The following is a 15,577-nucleotide window of genomic DNA, read 5'->3' as shown; positions in this document are numbered from 1 at the left end:
GTGTGGTGGCTCATACCTGTAGTCCCAGCTATTCGGGAGGCTGAGGCAGGAGAATCACTTGAACCTGGGAGGCAGAAGTTGCAGTGAGCCAAGATGGTGCCACTGTACTCCAGCCTGGGCGACAGAGGGAGCTCAATCTCAAAAAAAAAAAAAAAGTATTTTGGTATTTGGTAATGAGGCTCTCTTGTATCCTGACAGGTGTCAGAGATGGCTGAAGATGGGAGCGAAGAGATCATGTTCATCTGTAAGTGGCCCGGGGACCTGTCGGAGACCAGCCCTATGTCATAGAACTCAGATGGGCATATGGCGTTTGCTGTCTGGGCAAAGCCACGTCCACGTTTGGTTTTTATAATATAGAAAAGTTGTGTATTTAAATTTTCCCTACGACACATTTATTTCCTAAGCAGTGTACTTACAGGGGTGTGGTTTTAATAGGATCACCTTTCTCCTGGCCGAGGGCACTTTGCAGGGGGTAGCACTTGGTCCAGAAAAGTAATCCAGGGCTAGTCAGGAGGGAAGTGTGTTAGAGTTATCATGAACCCGCTAACACTGGCCATTTTCATTTATGCTCATTCTTTGGGGAGGGTCTTGGTCTTCGTCACTGTGGAAGTGAGCGTGCTTGATTTCAGGTGTGCGGCGGAGCTGGCGCTTTCCCGGGAGGCATGTCCTGCTTTTGCACTCCTTGTGTGCGTGAGCACTGACGGAGGCCTTCGGGACACAGGCCTCGTGCCATCCGAGGCACCGTCCCTTGCTTATCTTTGTGGTGTCGGATGCATGTGTCTCATGACTCTGGGTCACCCTCATGGGGCTCAGGGTCCCCATTTCCCAGGTTTGTGTTCTTTGCGTGTCTCCTTCCCTGGGTGCTCTAATGCTCGGATGTCTGCTTGCAGGGTGTGAAGACTGCAGCCAGTACCACGACTCCGAATGTCCCGAGCTAGGCCCAGTGGTCATGGTCAAAGACTCCTTTGTGTTAAGCAGGGCAAGGTGAGTGACCGCCGTGAGCTGCTTTCACGGTCCCGGGCCTGTCCATATGCCAGCTGCGGCAGGAGCCTAGCAGCCTTCGTGTCTGCAGACGGGGAGGAAGGAGCCCGAGGGAGAACAGAGGCACTCTGAGTGAGTGCCAGCGATTCCCTTCCCTCTGTGAACTGAGCAGCCTTGCTGCCAGGATGCACCAAAACACGCGCTTCAAAGCTCCAGAGTGAGTTTCTTTGATCCACTCCAGGGTTCTTAGCTGGAGCCCAGCTGTTCCTGACACATTGTGGAGGCTGCGGAAGAATGGACTGGCCAAGGTGGTTGATATGCTGAGCACCAGTGGCCAAGCTGGAGGTCTGCTCGTTGGCTTCTCTGCATTCCAGGTCTTGGCCTGCCAGCGGACACATGCACACGCAGGCGGGGCAGGGGATGGGGGTCATGAGGACAGGACGGGGCTGACCCACAGCAGCTTCCGGAAGCAGCCCCTGCAGGCCTGGTGAGGCAGCTCAGTGGGCAGCAGCTGCCCTGCCGTTCCACCCTCACCTGGGGGAGGCTGTGCCACCTGGTGGCCCCGGGCAGGTGAGCTTGGGCAAGGCACTCCTCTCCAGACCTCGGTGGCCTCTGTAAAGGGGAGAGGATGGCGGTGCCCGTGGGGTGGCTGTGGTGTTGTGGGTGACGGTACCTGGCACGTGCTGCTGCTGCACAGATGGTCACCGTCTTTCCAGGACTATTTCCGGGAGCCTCCCCACGCCTCACAACACCGTTCATTTGTTTTTTCCTTAGTGTGAATCAAAACAAAGAGATTAATGTTTCGGCCTAAAGTAGAGAGCGGATCAACCCCCCTCTTCCCATCAACCCCCCTCTTCCCCAGAACCCTCAGGGGCTGCCTGTGGCCCATGAAAATTCAGCTGAAACCCTTGGTCCTGCAGTTGGACCCTCTGGGCTGGCTCCTCGTCTCAGCGGCCTCCTGCCCACCCTGAGAGGTCTGTGCTCTGGGGACCCCATGTCCGCCTCTGTCGGAGGGACCTGTGCTCTGGGGACCCCGTGTCTGCCTCTGTCGGAGGGGTCTGTCCTCTGGGGACCCCATGTCTGCCTCTGTCTGAGGGGCCTGTGTGCTGGATATACCCCATGTCCGCCTCTGTTCTGGACGTGTCATGGGCTCGTCCTGGCTCCTATGCCTTCCTCCCCACACCCTGTCCTTGACATTCTTCTACTTCAGTTAAAGAGATCACATCCTCAGTGAAACTGGCCTGCTCCACTTGGCTGGAAACCCTTTCTCTTTGGGACGCCCATGGCCCTTGCATCTCTCTCGGGGTGCTGTTCCTATGGCTCCTCAGCAGCGAGTTCCCTGTGGTCCCCCCTCCATCGCTGGTCCCCACGCCAGTCTGACCCTTTCCTGTCCCATAGCAGCCCCATCAGAGATGCACCTGTTGTCGCTGTCTTTCCCACGGGGAGTGGAATCCATCCTTCAGTAAACAGCCCCGCCATGGCGTGCTCTGGGTGAATCTCAGGAGGGCCTTGTGGTCAGCCTCGTGTAGCTAAGGCCGCAAGATTACGGCTAGATTGCCACAGCCCGAGGGCATCATCACAACCTCAGCCTCAGTCTTCATTCAGCATCTATTAGGCAGGCTTCTGTTTTCTTTTTCTTTGAGACAGGGTCCTGTGCTGTCACCCAAGCTACAGTGCAGTGGCACAATCTCGGCTCACTGCAGTCTTGAACTCCCGGGCTCAAGCCATCCTGCCTTAGCCTCCTAATTAGCTGGGACGACAGGCACACGCCACCATGCCCAGCTAATTTTTTGTATTTTTTGTAGAGACAGCGTTTCACCATGTTGCCCAGGCTGGTCTCAAACTCCTGGGCTCATTCAGTCTTCCCACCTCGGCCTTCCAAAGTGCGTGCTGGGATTACAGGTGTGAGCCACCAGGAGGCTTCTATTTTATCACCTGGAGAGTTTTATTTCAGAAGACCCCTGGCGGTCAGTGAGGGCGAGCTTTTAGGTTATCTTAACGAGTCGGTCCCCAGGTGTGAGTGCTGTCTTTTGAGTCTTGTTTTATTCCATTTCCAGGTCGTCCCTTCCTCCCAACTTGGAGATCAGACGACTGGAAGATGGAGCCGAGGGGGTGTTCGCCGTCACTCAGCTCGTCAAGCGGACACAGTTCGGTCCCTTTGAGTCCAGGAGGGTTGCCAAATGGGAAAAGGAGTCCGCGTTTCCCCTGAAGGTAAAGGCTGTTGCCAAACAGGAGCTCAGGAACTGGGTGTTTTTCTGGTGTTCCTATGTGGGAATGGGGAGCGAGAACCACTGAGTTTCTGTGATTTGTCAATTCCTCGAAAATAGCTCTAAACGTTGTGGGTCTGCTTAATTTCCAAGGAAACGTTTCTTTTTACATTGCAAGAGCATCAATATTAAGTTGGTATTTTGTAATTTTTCAGTTTTTCAGAACATTAAAGAGCGTATTTAAAACATATACGCAGGAGAAACCCCAAATGCCGACTCCGGCTGTCTTACGACCTCCCTTGCTGTTGCAGGCTTTACAAGGCAGTGTCTTGCAGGCTCCATCACGCCAGTTATTTTCACACGTGTGCAGACTGTATGGTCGTTTGCAAAGCTCTTTCAAAGGGAAGGTGTTTGTTTAGGCAGTGATGAGACATTGGGCAACAGTACGAAGTTTGGTAGCTCTAAAAAGCATATCAGACTGAGAGAAGACAGTGGTTCTCTACTTTGACGTAAACTCGAGAAAACTAAAATGTATGTATATCGCAAGGCAGGCTTTAGAATACGTAAAAAATGAGCCCTCTGGAAGGCCTATGAGGCCAGGCGACGCGGGTTTTTGACTGTTCCCACGTCTGTCCTCAGGGGTACGATAGTACCCCAGGCCAGCCAGGCTTCAGAAATATCTGTGAAATAAACAAATGAGGAATGGGTTGTTAGTTAGCAAACTTTTCTTAGAGACCCTTGAAAGGGATCCGCTTGTTTTAGGACAGGCAGGTGAAGTGAACAAGCTTGGCTTTTTGGAAGCCCTTTGAAAAACTTGGGCTTATAAGGCAGATTGCAGCAAAAAGGGGAAAAAAGGAAAGGCACTTGAGTTGTTTACAAAAAGAGAAGGAAAGAAGGAAGGGAGGGGAGGGAGGGAGGGAGGGAAGTGAGGAAGGAAGGAAGGAAGGAAGTGAGGAAGGAAAGGAAGGAAGGAAGGGAGGAAGGAAAAGTCTGTTTTAAGTTGAAGAAATATGTAACAATACCCGATACAGCCTCTGAAAGGCCGTTGGCTACCTGCCTGTCCTTTGCAGCACCCATCCAGTGAATGTATACAGTTGGTGTGCGTGCACAGTTGGGGGTGAGGCCCCTTTAAAGAAGCCTTTTGTGCCCATTTTGGTGGTCTTTCAGCTACGCGATTTTGCAGGTCATCTCCTGGTAGCGGGTTGTTCTCAGTGCACGCACCAGCGTTCAGCTGGACTGTGCCCACCAGAGGGACGGCGCCACCAGCTGGGAGCGCGCTTTCCTCAGCAGCTGGTGGTCATTAGGTACTTGGTGGTCCCCCACCCCCACCTCTCACTTCCAAGGGCTCCGTCCTTAGAGAGGCCTCTCTAGGAAAAGCTTAGGAGAGGGGAGAGCTGTCTTCCTGCAGGGAGGAAGAGATCATGGCATCAGAAAATAAGGAACAAAACCCTCCTGTAGTCGTGTGGTTGATTTGAACTTCAAAATATGTAAGTTTTTCTCCCTGCTTCCTGCCTGCATTTAATCCGTAAAGCAGTAGTGCTGTTTGATAGATGGGGAGGTAGCTCATAAAGCCGGAGGAACCCAGCACCCTGTGGTGGAGCTGGGAGTAGAACTGTGTCCCTGTTCCCACTGGGCCATCTGGAGAGCCTAGCTGTCCCTATGGCACGTGGACTAGGAGTGGAGCTCAGATAGCCCAAAGCCGGCCTGGACCAGGACTAGAACTTCAATATCCGCAGGCCCACTAGAACCTGATTTGAACTTGGTTCTGCACCTGGGCCGTGAGTAACACTCAGGTATCCAGATGATACATAGGCTGTGTCTGCTGCTTCCTTTTGCCTCTAACTTGACCCATCCAAGCCACGTGGTCTACCTGTGACCCTCCTCACCATTGTAAACACCTCAGCATCCCATCCAGGAGCCCATATGGCCTCTGAGGTGGCACTGTCTAGATGGGCTCCTCAGCACCCGCCCCCGACACGCTGACACGCAGATGGGTAATCAGCCATTTTCCCGGCTTCTCCGCGGGCCGACTCACCCTCAGGTGTTCCAGAAGGACGGGCACCCCGTGTGCTTCGACACCTCCAATGAGGATGACTGCAACTGGATGATGCTGGTGCGGCCGGCGGCGGAGGCTGAGCACCAGAACCTGACAGCCTATCAGCACGGCAGCGACGTGTACTTCACCACCTCCAGAGACATCCCCCCGGGCACCGAGCTGCGCGTGTGGTACGCGGCCTTCTATGCCAAGAAGATGGACAAGCCCATGCTGAAGCAGGCCGGCTCCGGCGCCCACGGTACGTGGCGGCCCCCGATCCGGAGCCCACCTTCCCTCAGGCCTCGCCGGAGGGGTTATGGCCCCCTGGCTCTGCGCTGACCCCACACTGGTGAGACGGATTGTGCTGGGCCAGCTGCTGGGATGCGGAGAGCGGAGGGGTGGAGAGTCGGATCTGTCTTTCTGCTTGTCAAACATCCTTGGTCCCTTTGGGCACGTGGATGTAACACAAGCTAACACAGGGAGGCGGTGTTTAACAACAGAGATACGGTCTCAGAAATGTGCCCTGGGGCGATGGCATTGTCTTTGGCGTGGTGTAGAGCGCACTCTCGCGCACCTTGATGGCATGGCGTGCTAGACACCCAGGCTGTGCCGTGTAGCCTGTTGTCCTAGCTACCAGCCTGTCCAGCATGTGACTGTACTGCATGCTGTGGGCAACTGTGATGCATGGTAAGTATTTGTTTATGTAAACATAGACAAGGTAATAGAGGAAAAGTACTGTGTTAGAATCTCATGGGACCGCTGTCATTGACTGAAACCTTGTTACGTGGTGCATGACTGCTTAGCTCTGCCCTTGGGGTGACGTCCAGTGACTCATCCTCCTAATCCTGTGAGGCTGGGGTACTAGCCCTGTCTTTAGGCAGAGGAAATAGCACAGAGAGGTTAAGGAACGGACTCCAGGTCACAGTGGAGTGGATGAAGAAATCAGGATTGGTCCCTGGCACCCGGCTCCAGTGTTGCTGTTCACCGTGCAATGGCCGCCTCCCAGAGTTGGGAGGAGTGTGTGTGTGTGAGTGTGTGTGCGCGCACGCATGTGCGTACCTGTGTGTGTGTGTGTGTGTACGCACACGTGCATGTGCGTATCTGTGTGTGTGTGCCTGCATGTTCAAAGAAGGCCCTAGTGAAGGTTATGGGTGTGATCTGCCCATATCTAGCATTCCTGCTGGAAAAGCAGATCACAGTGCCTGTCTTGCTAAGCCGGGGTCAGGGCATCCCTTGGCCCATCAAGCAGGGCTGTTGAACTTTAGATCTTTCTTATCCATGTTGCGGGTCTTTTGACATAGATCCTTCTCGTGAAACCTGAAGAAACTCTATGAAATTCCTTTTGACCTGCAAAACAGCAATTTCATACGGCTGAAGCTGACGCTACCCAGGGGAGCAAATGTTATTTATCGTTGTCATGAAGATTATGTGCTCAAGGGGGAGAAATAGATACTGACTCGCCTGACCCCCCCCAAACCAAACGACCTGATTCTCATATGAGCATTGTTTCCTTGTTTTATAAATGCAGTGTAATCCAAAATATTAGTAGCTCGGTAGCGTAAGATTCTTAACATATTTGGAAGGTTCTGGTCTGTCCAGTTTGTCAGTATGATTGAGGCTTTGTAAAATGCCCCTGGTTGTCCCTGATCCCAGGTCTGCGACAGGCTGTGTGGGAATGTCCCAGCGCCGTGCTGCCGTCGTAAAACACCAGCAACCCAGTGGCTTCACGTCAGAAACGTGCCTCTCACAGTGCTGGAGGCCAGACGTCCATGGTCAGGGTGTCAGCAGGGCTGGTTCCTTCTGGGCGCCCTGAGGGAGGATCTGTCCTGGGACTCTCCCCAACCTCTGATGGTGGCCAGCACAGCGGCCTGTTGCATCTCTTGGCTTGTGGCTGTGTCACTCCAGTCTCTGCCTGTCTTCTCCCCCACGTCTCTGTGTCCTCTCTTCATAAGGCCACCTGTCTTTGGATTCAGGCCTCCCCAGTCCATCACATCCTCACCGTAACTTGATGGCATCTGCACAGATCCTCTCCCAAAGGTGGCAGGTAGATGTGAATTTTGGGGAGCCACTATTGAACCCACTATGGGCCATGTGAGGGCTGGGTGGAGAGGGGCCGCTGGGGATGCTGCCGGGGAGTGTCGGCAAGGAGCCAGGTGGGGCGGCTCCTTCTAGGGCCTGCAGTGGTGGCAGCGTCCTCTTCGGCCAGGTTGGTAAAGTGAGCTGAGTGTACTGGGGGCTTCGCACCCTTCACAGAGAAAGACCATGGCTTTGTGTGGAGTTCTTTAAGAATGAAAAGGACAGGCCGGGCGCGGTGGCTCAAGCCTGTAATCCCAGCACTTTGGGAGGCTGAGACGGGCGGATCATGAGATCAGGAGATCGAGACCATCCTGGCTAACACGGTGAAACCCCGTCTCTACTAAAAAATACAAAAAACTAGCCGGGCGAGGTGGCGGGCGCCTGTAGTCCCAGCTACTTGGGAGGCTGAGGCAGGAGAATGGCATAAACCCGGGAGGCGGAGCTTGCAGTGAGCTGAGATCCGGCCACTGCACTCCAGCCTGGGCGGCAGAGCGAGACTCCATCTCAAAAAAAAAAAAGAATGAAAAGGACAGAAGAACTTGCTCTTTACCCAGCTGCTCCTAGCCCTACCCTCGTGGCTTTGCCAAAACCAGGTACCTGGCCTGGCCTGGCCCCGCATGAGAGAGGCCCCCGTGGTGGTGCCCGCTGGGTCAGGGGCCATTTCCAAGTCCTGCGAGGCTGGGCTCTCTGAGCAGACCCACGTAACCCACCCACGTGTGTGCCCATGGCCAGCCCAGACTGCAGCCGTGCCAGGGTTTGCGTTCTGAGATGCTGTCCTTGGCCATTTGCCCCGTTGTCAGCTTATATTCTGGGGGATGCCCTCACCACTCTCAAGGCTAAGGTCAAAGCAAAAGTTGCCACCCCTTGTTGGAGCTATGGGTGTTTTGTATTCATTTTACCTGCTGGAGACCCTTCAATCTGGAGCTGAGTTTGAAACCGTAGATTTAAATGGAGTCAGCCTGGGACTGTGGTGTTCAACAGAGTCGCCTCCTGATTCCAGAGTTCCTGGGGTAATTCCACTTCCTCCCTAAAACCTCTCAGACCGAAAGGACACTTGTCATAATTCGACCAGGACAGTCTGCATAAATGGGAGCACGTGGTCACTTAAGCATAGCTTAAACCTCAACAGGGTTTATAATTGGGGAAATAAATAAACAACTCAGTTACTCTTAGATTTCAGAAATGCTTTTTAGAATGGTCGCTTGTGTCTGGGGACAAATGGCAAGCAGTTATTTCTGGAGAGGTAGTGAACATCACGATTCCTGTCCACTCGCTGGTCGGTTGGGTTCCTCCTTCCCTTCCCTTCCCGAGAGAGCCCCCCGTTGAGCTCTGGCTTGGCCCTCGAAGTGCCGCCGGCTGCCCTGGTGGGCTTTCCTTGGGGTCCTCCTGCTGATTGTTCAAACAGCAACCCAGCAGCCGCGTCAACGCCCCCCCTACACACACACTGCCTCTCATCCTCTGCCACCTACCTGGCTCCTTGCCCTGGGCCCCTCCTCCCTGAGCCCCCAGAGGTCCCTCTCCAGGCACAGTGGTGCTTCTAGAGCCCTGCCTGCCCAATGCACCCAGGGTCCACCAGAGCCTGGGTGTGTGTTGAGCACCTCACCCAGCTGAAGCTGTGCACTGGAGCCCAACGCTGCCCGCTTCTCAGAAATGAGTATCTCAATAGATAACAAAACCTTCGAAGAGAGGCTAGAAACATCTAGAAAGCTGGCCACTTGCCCAGTTCTCACTGTTTGGACTGGACACGTGAAGGCCTGGAGTTCTAGGGTAACTGTGTAATTCCTCTCCTGCTCAGCGACGTGGCCTCTGGTGTGGACACTCCCAGAGAGAACGCTCCTACGTGGTGGGAGGAAAGGAGGCCTTTGGTGGCATTGTTGCACCTCTGGCCCAGTGGGCGTAGGCAGAGTGATGTGAGTGGCCTCCGGGGCCATTGGTGTGCTCCTAGAACCGTACTGGCGGCCAACGAACCCAGGAACCGTCTTCCTGTAAATTACTTACTGTGGTGGCCGAGTCTTTCTTGGTGAGCGTGAGAGCTCCTAAGACTCATTGACTTAATTCTGTCTCTTTCATTTGCCCCAAACATGCATCTTTGTATAGAAATCAGTCAGTTTTGCAGATCAGCAGAGCTGTCTTCTAAATACAGAGAAGAGTTTGGTTTTGTACTAAAGGAGCAGTAACACATCCCTTTAAAAGTTACTTACTTTATTCTGGTAGTGGATTTACTTTTCTAGTTCCTTTTCTTTTTTTGTTGTTTTTTGAGATAGGGTCTGGCACTCTTGCCCAGGCTGGAGTGCAGTGGCATGATCGTGGCTCACTGCAGCCGCCCTCCTGGGCTCAAGTGATCCTCCCATCTCAGCCTCCCTAGTAGCTGGGACCACAGGGATGTGCCACCACACCCAGCTAATTTTTTTAATTTTTATTTTTAGTAGAGATGGGTCTCACTGTGTTGCTTAGGCTGGTCTTGAACTCCTGGATTCAGGCAATCCTCCTACCCTACCTTCCAAAGTGCTGGGATTCCAGGCGTGAACCACTGTGCCTGGCCTTACCTTTTTTTGAGCTCACAATAAGATTGATTTTCTCTCTTTACAAGAACCTGAACCTGCTGACTGATGGAGGGGACAGCCCAAGAAGCATCCTGGATCTTCATGGGAGAGAGCATGGGGCCCAGGAGGAGGGTGTGGTGGGGGCATCCTCCCAGTAGGGCGTTGTTATGACATATTCCATCCCCACCAGCTTCTACTCCCTTTTACACTTGCTCTGAGAAGCTGCTGCTTGAAGAATCCCACAAGATCGTGGACAAATGGAAATCAGAGCCAGAGTCCCATTTCTCACTCACCTTCTCAAACACACCTGGGTTTCAGAGAGAGAAAATTTTCAAAATCACCTTTCTGATGAAAAAAGTAAAATACAAACACATTTTATAACATTGGGGAAACTGTTCAGTCGCATATAGCATCACTGTTCTAACTCAACTGTTGCCATATGATTCACATTTTCTAGTATTTTTCATTTTAATTTAATTTTATTTTTTTGAGACAGTCTTGCTCTGTCACCCAGGCTGGAATGTAGTGGCCCAATCTCAGCTCTCTGCAACCTCCACCTCCCAGTTCAAGCAATTCTTTTGCCTCAGCCTCCCCAGTAGCTGGGATTACAGGCATGTACCATCACGCCCAGCTAATTTTTCTATTTTTAGTAGAGATGGGGTTTCGCCATGTTGGCCAGGCTGGTGTTGAACTCCTGACCTGAAGTGATCCACCCACCTCAGCCTCCCAAAGTGCTGGGATTACAGGCATGAGCCACCTCACTGGCCCCTGTGTTTTAAAAACCAGCACTGATGACATATAGTTTATATACAGTAAGACTCAACGATTTTAAGTGTACAGTTCAGAGCTTTTTTTTGAGACGGAGTCTGGGTCTGTCGCCCAGGCTGGAGTGCAGTGGTGTGATCTCGGCTCACTGCAACTTCTGCCTCCCAAATTCAAGCAATTCTCGTGCCTCAGCCTCCCAAGAAGCTGAAATTACAGGCGCATGCCACCACGCGTAGCTAATTTGTGCATTTTTTAGTAGAGACGGGGTTTTGCCATGTTGCCCAGCCTGGTCTTGAGCTCCTGGCCTCAAGTAATCCACCCGTCTGGGCCTCCCAAAGTGCTGGGATTACAGGCGTGAGCCACTGTCCCTGCCAGTTTAGAGACTTTTGAGTGTCTACAGTTGTCTGAACTCCACCACAGTTGACTTACAGACCTCGACTTCATCCCAGGAAGTTCTCTGGTGCCGCCCTGTAGTCAGCCCTGCCCACTGGAATGCCAGACTGTTTGCTGTGCTGTAGCTTTGCTGTTCCTTTTTTTTTTTAAAAAAAAAAACTCTGCGTTTTTGCATAGCGGAGCTCTAGCTGCACCTCCCATCTTACTGCTTGCTTTTCTTTGCATGGACAGTCTGGCTCACCACATCTTAAGCCTTTTCCCTACTGGTACTATCTCTGGCATCACTTTAAGGCTGTATGGTGTTAGATTTTGTTGAGACACTTCTCTTTTGTTGGATATTTAAATGATGGGCAGTCAAGAATTGCCTTCTGACTGTTAACTAATATTTTTTCTTAAGAATTCTTATCTTTTACAATTAATATTCAGAAAATCTTGAGTACTTCTCTTGATGAGCGGATAGTCATCATGACAAGTTTTTCTGGTCGTCTTTACTTAGCAGCTGAGCACCAAGTTGAGGAGAACCCGCGCTTGTGGGGGTGTGGAGGCTTATTGCCGGAGACAAGGGCCCACGTGGATTAGAAGAAATTCCTCTTATTCAGAAGTGGTGGCTTCCAGCTAACCTGGGCCCCTGTCCTCTTTTTCTGAAACTCATATGTGAGTGTCTTTCTCTCTTTGGAACCTGTGTATGTTTGGGAAGGTGAGTGAGAAATGGGAATGTGGTTCTGATTTCCATTTGTCCTTGATATTTTGGGAGTCTTCAAGCAGTGGATTCTCGGAGAGCAAGTGTAAAAGGGAGCAGAAGCTGGTGGGGACGGGATGCCCCGGAAAAATGCCCTGCTGGCAGGGTTCCCCACCCCACACACACACGCTCTTTCTGGTCTTTATTTTTAGTATGACAAAAAATTTTCATGTTGCATTTATACCTCTTTCTTCTTGTTATCTTACGAAAACTCGAAACATGCATGCAAACGGTGATAGCAGTAATCTCTATCTTTTCCTTTTATTCATTGCATCTTTAGTGCTGGTTTTGGATATGAAAAGATACATGTTTTTTCTAGTGCTGAATGCATGTGCAGTTGTAGTTCTGGATTTTTTTTTTAAGACCCAGGAGTTTGTCTTTGGGAGTGGCCCCTAGACTTTGCTGTGGGCGATGAACTTCAATCCAGGCTGTATCGTGATTGGAGTCAAAGTGATGGGCAGGGGTCCTGCCCTGGGCCGGCCCATAGAGCTGCCAGATGAATTGGAGAGAAACTAGCCTGGGCCAGATTGTGGCACACTCACGTAAAATGCCTCCCAGTTTTAGGTTGCATAAGAGCATCAGTGACTTTTTTGTTAAAAGGTGCCTGTAGTTCTCTTTATAGCCAGGTTTACACCACATGTCATGTACCCTCAGCCTAGCTCTCTCCCCCCAGATTCCTGTGTGGTGTGGGCTGAGGGATAGAGGTGCTTTCTGGGATAGCGGCCCCCTATCTCAGGTGTCTGTGTAAAATTAAGTTCAAATTTAGTAAAATTAAACACTTACTTCCTGAGACATGAGCCACATCTGGTTACTGGCTGTCTTGCTGGATACCAGCTATGGAGCATGTTAGTCATCCACCGAAAGTCTGCTGGACAGCGCTGGGCGAGAGCAGCAGCCCAGCCACACACGGGGGCGCCACTGGCTGGCAGTTTTGGGTTCCATTGTCTCTTATTCTATGAGCCAGTGAGAGCTAGAGGAATTACGCTTGGTTCTTTAGGAAGTATTTTTCTCATGAAGTCATGTAAGGGACAAACCTGGTCTCTCTGGACTGGCTTCTTGGAGGAGTTCTCAGCTCTGTGACTGGTGACCCCGCAGCAGGCATGTCTCTGTGCTCAGTTGCCTCATCTATGAAAAGGGGACAGTCACATGGCCGAATCAACCATGTGTGTGAAGCTCTGAAAATGGTGTCTGTCATGTGGAGTGACCACAGGCCCGTCAGCTGCTGTCATCACTGTCATCACCGCCTCTCAGCACACACCCCTTCTCCGCTGGGCCGGGATTCGTGGAGACATGAGCTGCTTGGGGGTCACCTTCTTCTCCTCTCATGTCTTTTGAAGCTGCAGGCACCCCAGAAAACAGCGCCCCCGTGGAGTCGGAGCCCAGCCAGTGGGCATGTAAAGTGTGTTCCGCCACCTTCCTGGAGCTGCAGCTCCTCAATGGTAAGGAGGATGTGTGGGGAGCCCCTGTTGTAAAACTCCTGTGTCGAGCTCCCTCTGACTTATGCTGTCACCTGTCTGCGGCTGTCGGGATGTCCCCAGCTTTGTCCTGTCTGCCCCACTGCCCCACAATGTAGTCGCCAAAACCAAGGCTTTCTCAGGGTTTAAAGCTTCTGGGCAGTCCCGCTTCCCACCCCCAACGCCCACAGACCTCACTCCTCACTCCTCCTGGTTGTGGAAGTTGCATTTCAGCTGGGCGCCTTGACTCTGGCGCACTGGCAGGGGCCAGGAACCAGCCATGGCATCTGTTGTGCCGTCTTGCCTATGTTGTCTCCACTTGACAGCCCCTTCCACTGTTTCCTTATCTGCCAGACATTTTTTTCTTTTTTTGAGACAAGGTCTGGCTCTGTTGTCCAGGCTGGAGTGCAGCGGCATGGTCGTGGCTCACTGCAGCCTTGACCTGCCAGGCTCAAGCAATCCTCCCACCTCAGCCTCCTGAGTAGCTGGGACCACAGACATGTGCCACCACGCCCCGCGAATTTTTGTATATTTTTTGTAGAGACAGGGTTTCACCCAGGCTGGCTCAGACTCCTGGGCTCAAGCAGTCCGTCTGCCTCGGCCTCCCAAAGTACTGGGTTTACAGGCGTGAGCCACTGCGCCCGGCCTGCAAAACATTTTTGTCTACTCAGGTTGATATACCAATTTAAGGTGGCCGGGAAAGAACTGAACACATTTCCAGCTTTTGCAGTGCTCTGGGAACTTTGTTTCTCTTAGGGAGCTGATTTTTCTACAAGCCTCTTGTGAGGCTAATATGTAGTGAGGAAAGACTCGCATCAAATAAACCATGGGGGAGTCGCATGGAAACAGTTTGTGGCGTTTGTCACATGTGGAACATGCTCAGGGGCCCCAGGCCTGGCAGGGTTCCAGGCAGTGTGGTTGTGAGGAGTGACTGGGACAGCCACTGTGCTGACACCAGCAGGCTTTAGCTACCTGGTCACACGTTCCTGAGACATCCTACTCATCTTGGCTTTAATGAATTTACGCACGTGTCATTTTGCCCTCTGCTTGGTGAGAAGGATTTTGTGTTTGTCACCAAGACATAAATAGCAGAGCAGGCAGTTGGGTTTTCTAGAAGTGCCACGTTTGTGCGGAGCACACCCTGGACCTCATGGAGACCCATGGTAGGTGCTTCACAGCGGGAGGGTGCTGCCTGCACTGGGCGGTCCCCTCCACAAAGCCACACAGATGTGGCTGCTCATTTGTTTTTCTTCCTGATAACTAGTTTTGAGTGAAGAAAAAAGAAATTCCTTCATATTTTCAGTCAAATGCTACTTGTATGTCATCAACTACATAAGACGTGGTACTCGGGCTCCCCTTACATTCAGGCTGGTGGTGACTAAGACCCCTCATTGCCAGGTCCTCCAGACACTGCCTTGTATCAACAGCATGCAATACAACCGTGACTCCATTTCAGGGATGAGTAAACAGAGGCAGGAGTCCCTGCCCACAGCACGGCTGCCTCGAGGGCTGGAGTCAGGTACTCGGGCAGCCCAGCCTCTGCCACCCAGATTATCAGAGGGGTCCCGAGTATGCCTTCCAGGTGACAGCTCTGCCGTCTGTGGCAGCCTCTCGCTGGGGGGCTTCTTGGGAAAATCCATGGCTCAGGAGCCCAGGAAGGAGGAGACTGAGGAGCAGCCCCAAAGGTGGCGGGCGTGTGAGGGGGGAGGGGCTGTGTGTCCCTGTGAGGAGGGAGTGTGTGACCTCCCTGAGAAAGGAGGGGCTGTGTTTCTGTTTTTCAGGCTGAGGGGTTGTGTGTTCCTCTTGAGATGGATTGTGCTGGACCGGTTTGGGAAAGGAGTGTTTTGGGAAAGGTGGGGCTCAGAAGTTAGCAAAACATCACAAGGATGTTTCACAGGGCTGGATGGCCAGAAAAGATGGCACAGAAAAGATGGGACACGTCCACTGCATGTAGGATACAAGAGAGGATCTTTTGCGGGAAAGGAGCAAAGGGAATGCCCAGGTTGCTGGTGAAGGAGATTGTAGGACAAGAGATGTTCCCTAGTTCAAGGATAGATACCTGGTCCAGATTGGAGCAGGGGCAAGCGCTCCAGGAAGAATGGCTCAAAAAGGAAAAGAAAAGAAGGAAATAGAGCATTAACTGATATGTTTGTAGAGGAAAGAGTTATACTTCTGGCAGAGTTTAAGGATCAATTAGTAATATAAACACAGAAAAAAATAAGCAAATGTTATTAATAAAAAGTAAGGCAATAATTAACTCCAGAGAAAATGAAGGTTTTATATATACTTAAAAAAAAAAAAAAAAAAGGCCAGGCACGGTGGCTCAAGACTGTAATCCCAGCACTTTGGGAGGCCAAGACGGGCGGATCACGAGGTCAGGAGAC

The 15,577-nt window shown here is 52.0% G+C and overlaps 1 protein-coding gene across 1 annotated transcript in view; it reads left to right on the top strand.

Annotated features, from left to right (window-relative positions):
- PRDM15 (PR domain containing 15) overlaps positions 1-15,577 on the top strand; it is an 81,921-nt gene that overhangs the window by 20,701 nt on the left and 45,643 nt on the right. The window contains 7 exon segments of the mRNA XM_011954223.1: positions 199-244; positions 891-984; positions 1,356-1,403; positions 1,405-1,551; positions 3,039-3,192; positions 5,230-5,482; positions 13,077-13,178. Of these exon segments, the coding sequence (XP_011809613.1) occupies positions 199-244; positions 891-984; positions 1,356-1,403; positions 1,405-1,551; positions 3,039-3,192; positions 5,230-5,482; positions 13,077-13,178 (844 nt within the window).

This window comes from Colobus angolensis, unplaced genomic scaffold (genome assembly GCF_000951035.1).
Source record: "Colobus angolensis palliatus isolate OR3802 unplaced genomic scaffold, Cang.pa_1.0 Scaffold38, whole genome shotgun sequence".
NCBI classification, from domain to species: domain Eukaryota; kingdom Metazoa; phylum Chordata; class Mammalia; order Primates; family Cercopithecidae; genus Colobus; species Colobus angolensis.
This window is presented reverse-complemented; position numbering and strand designations above follow the sequence as displayed.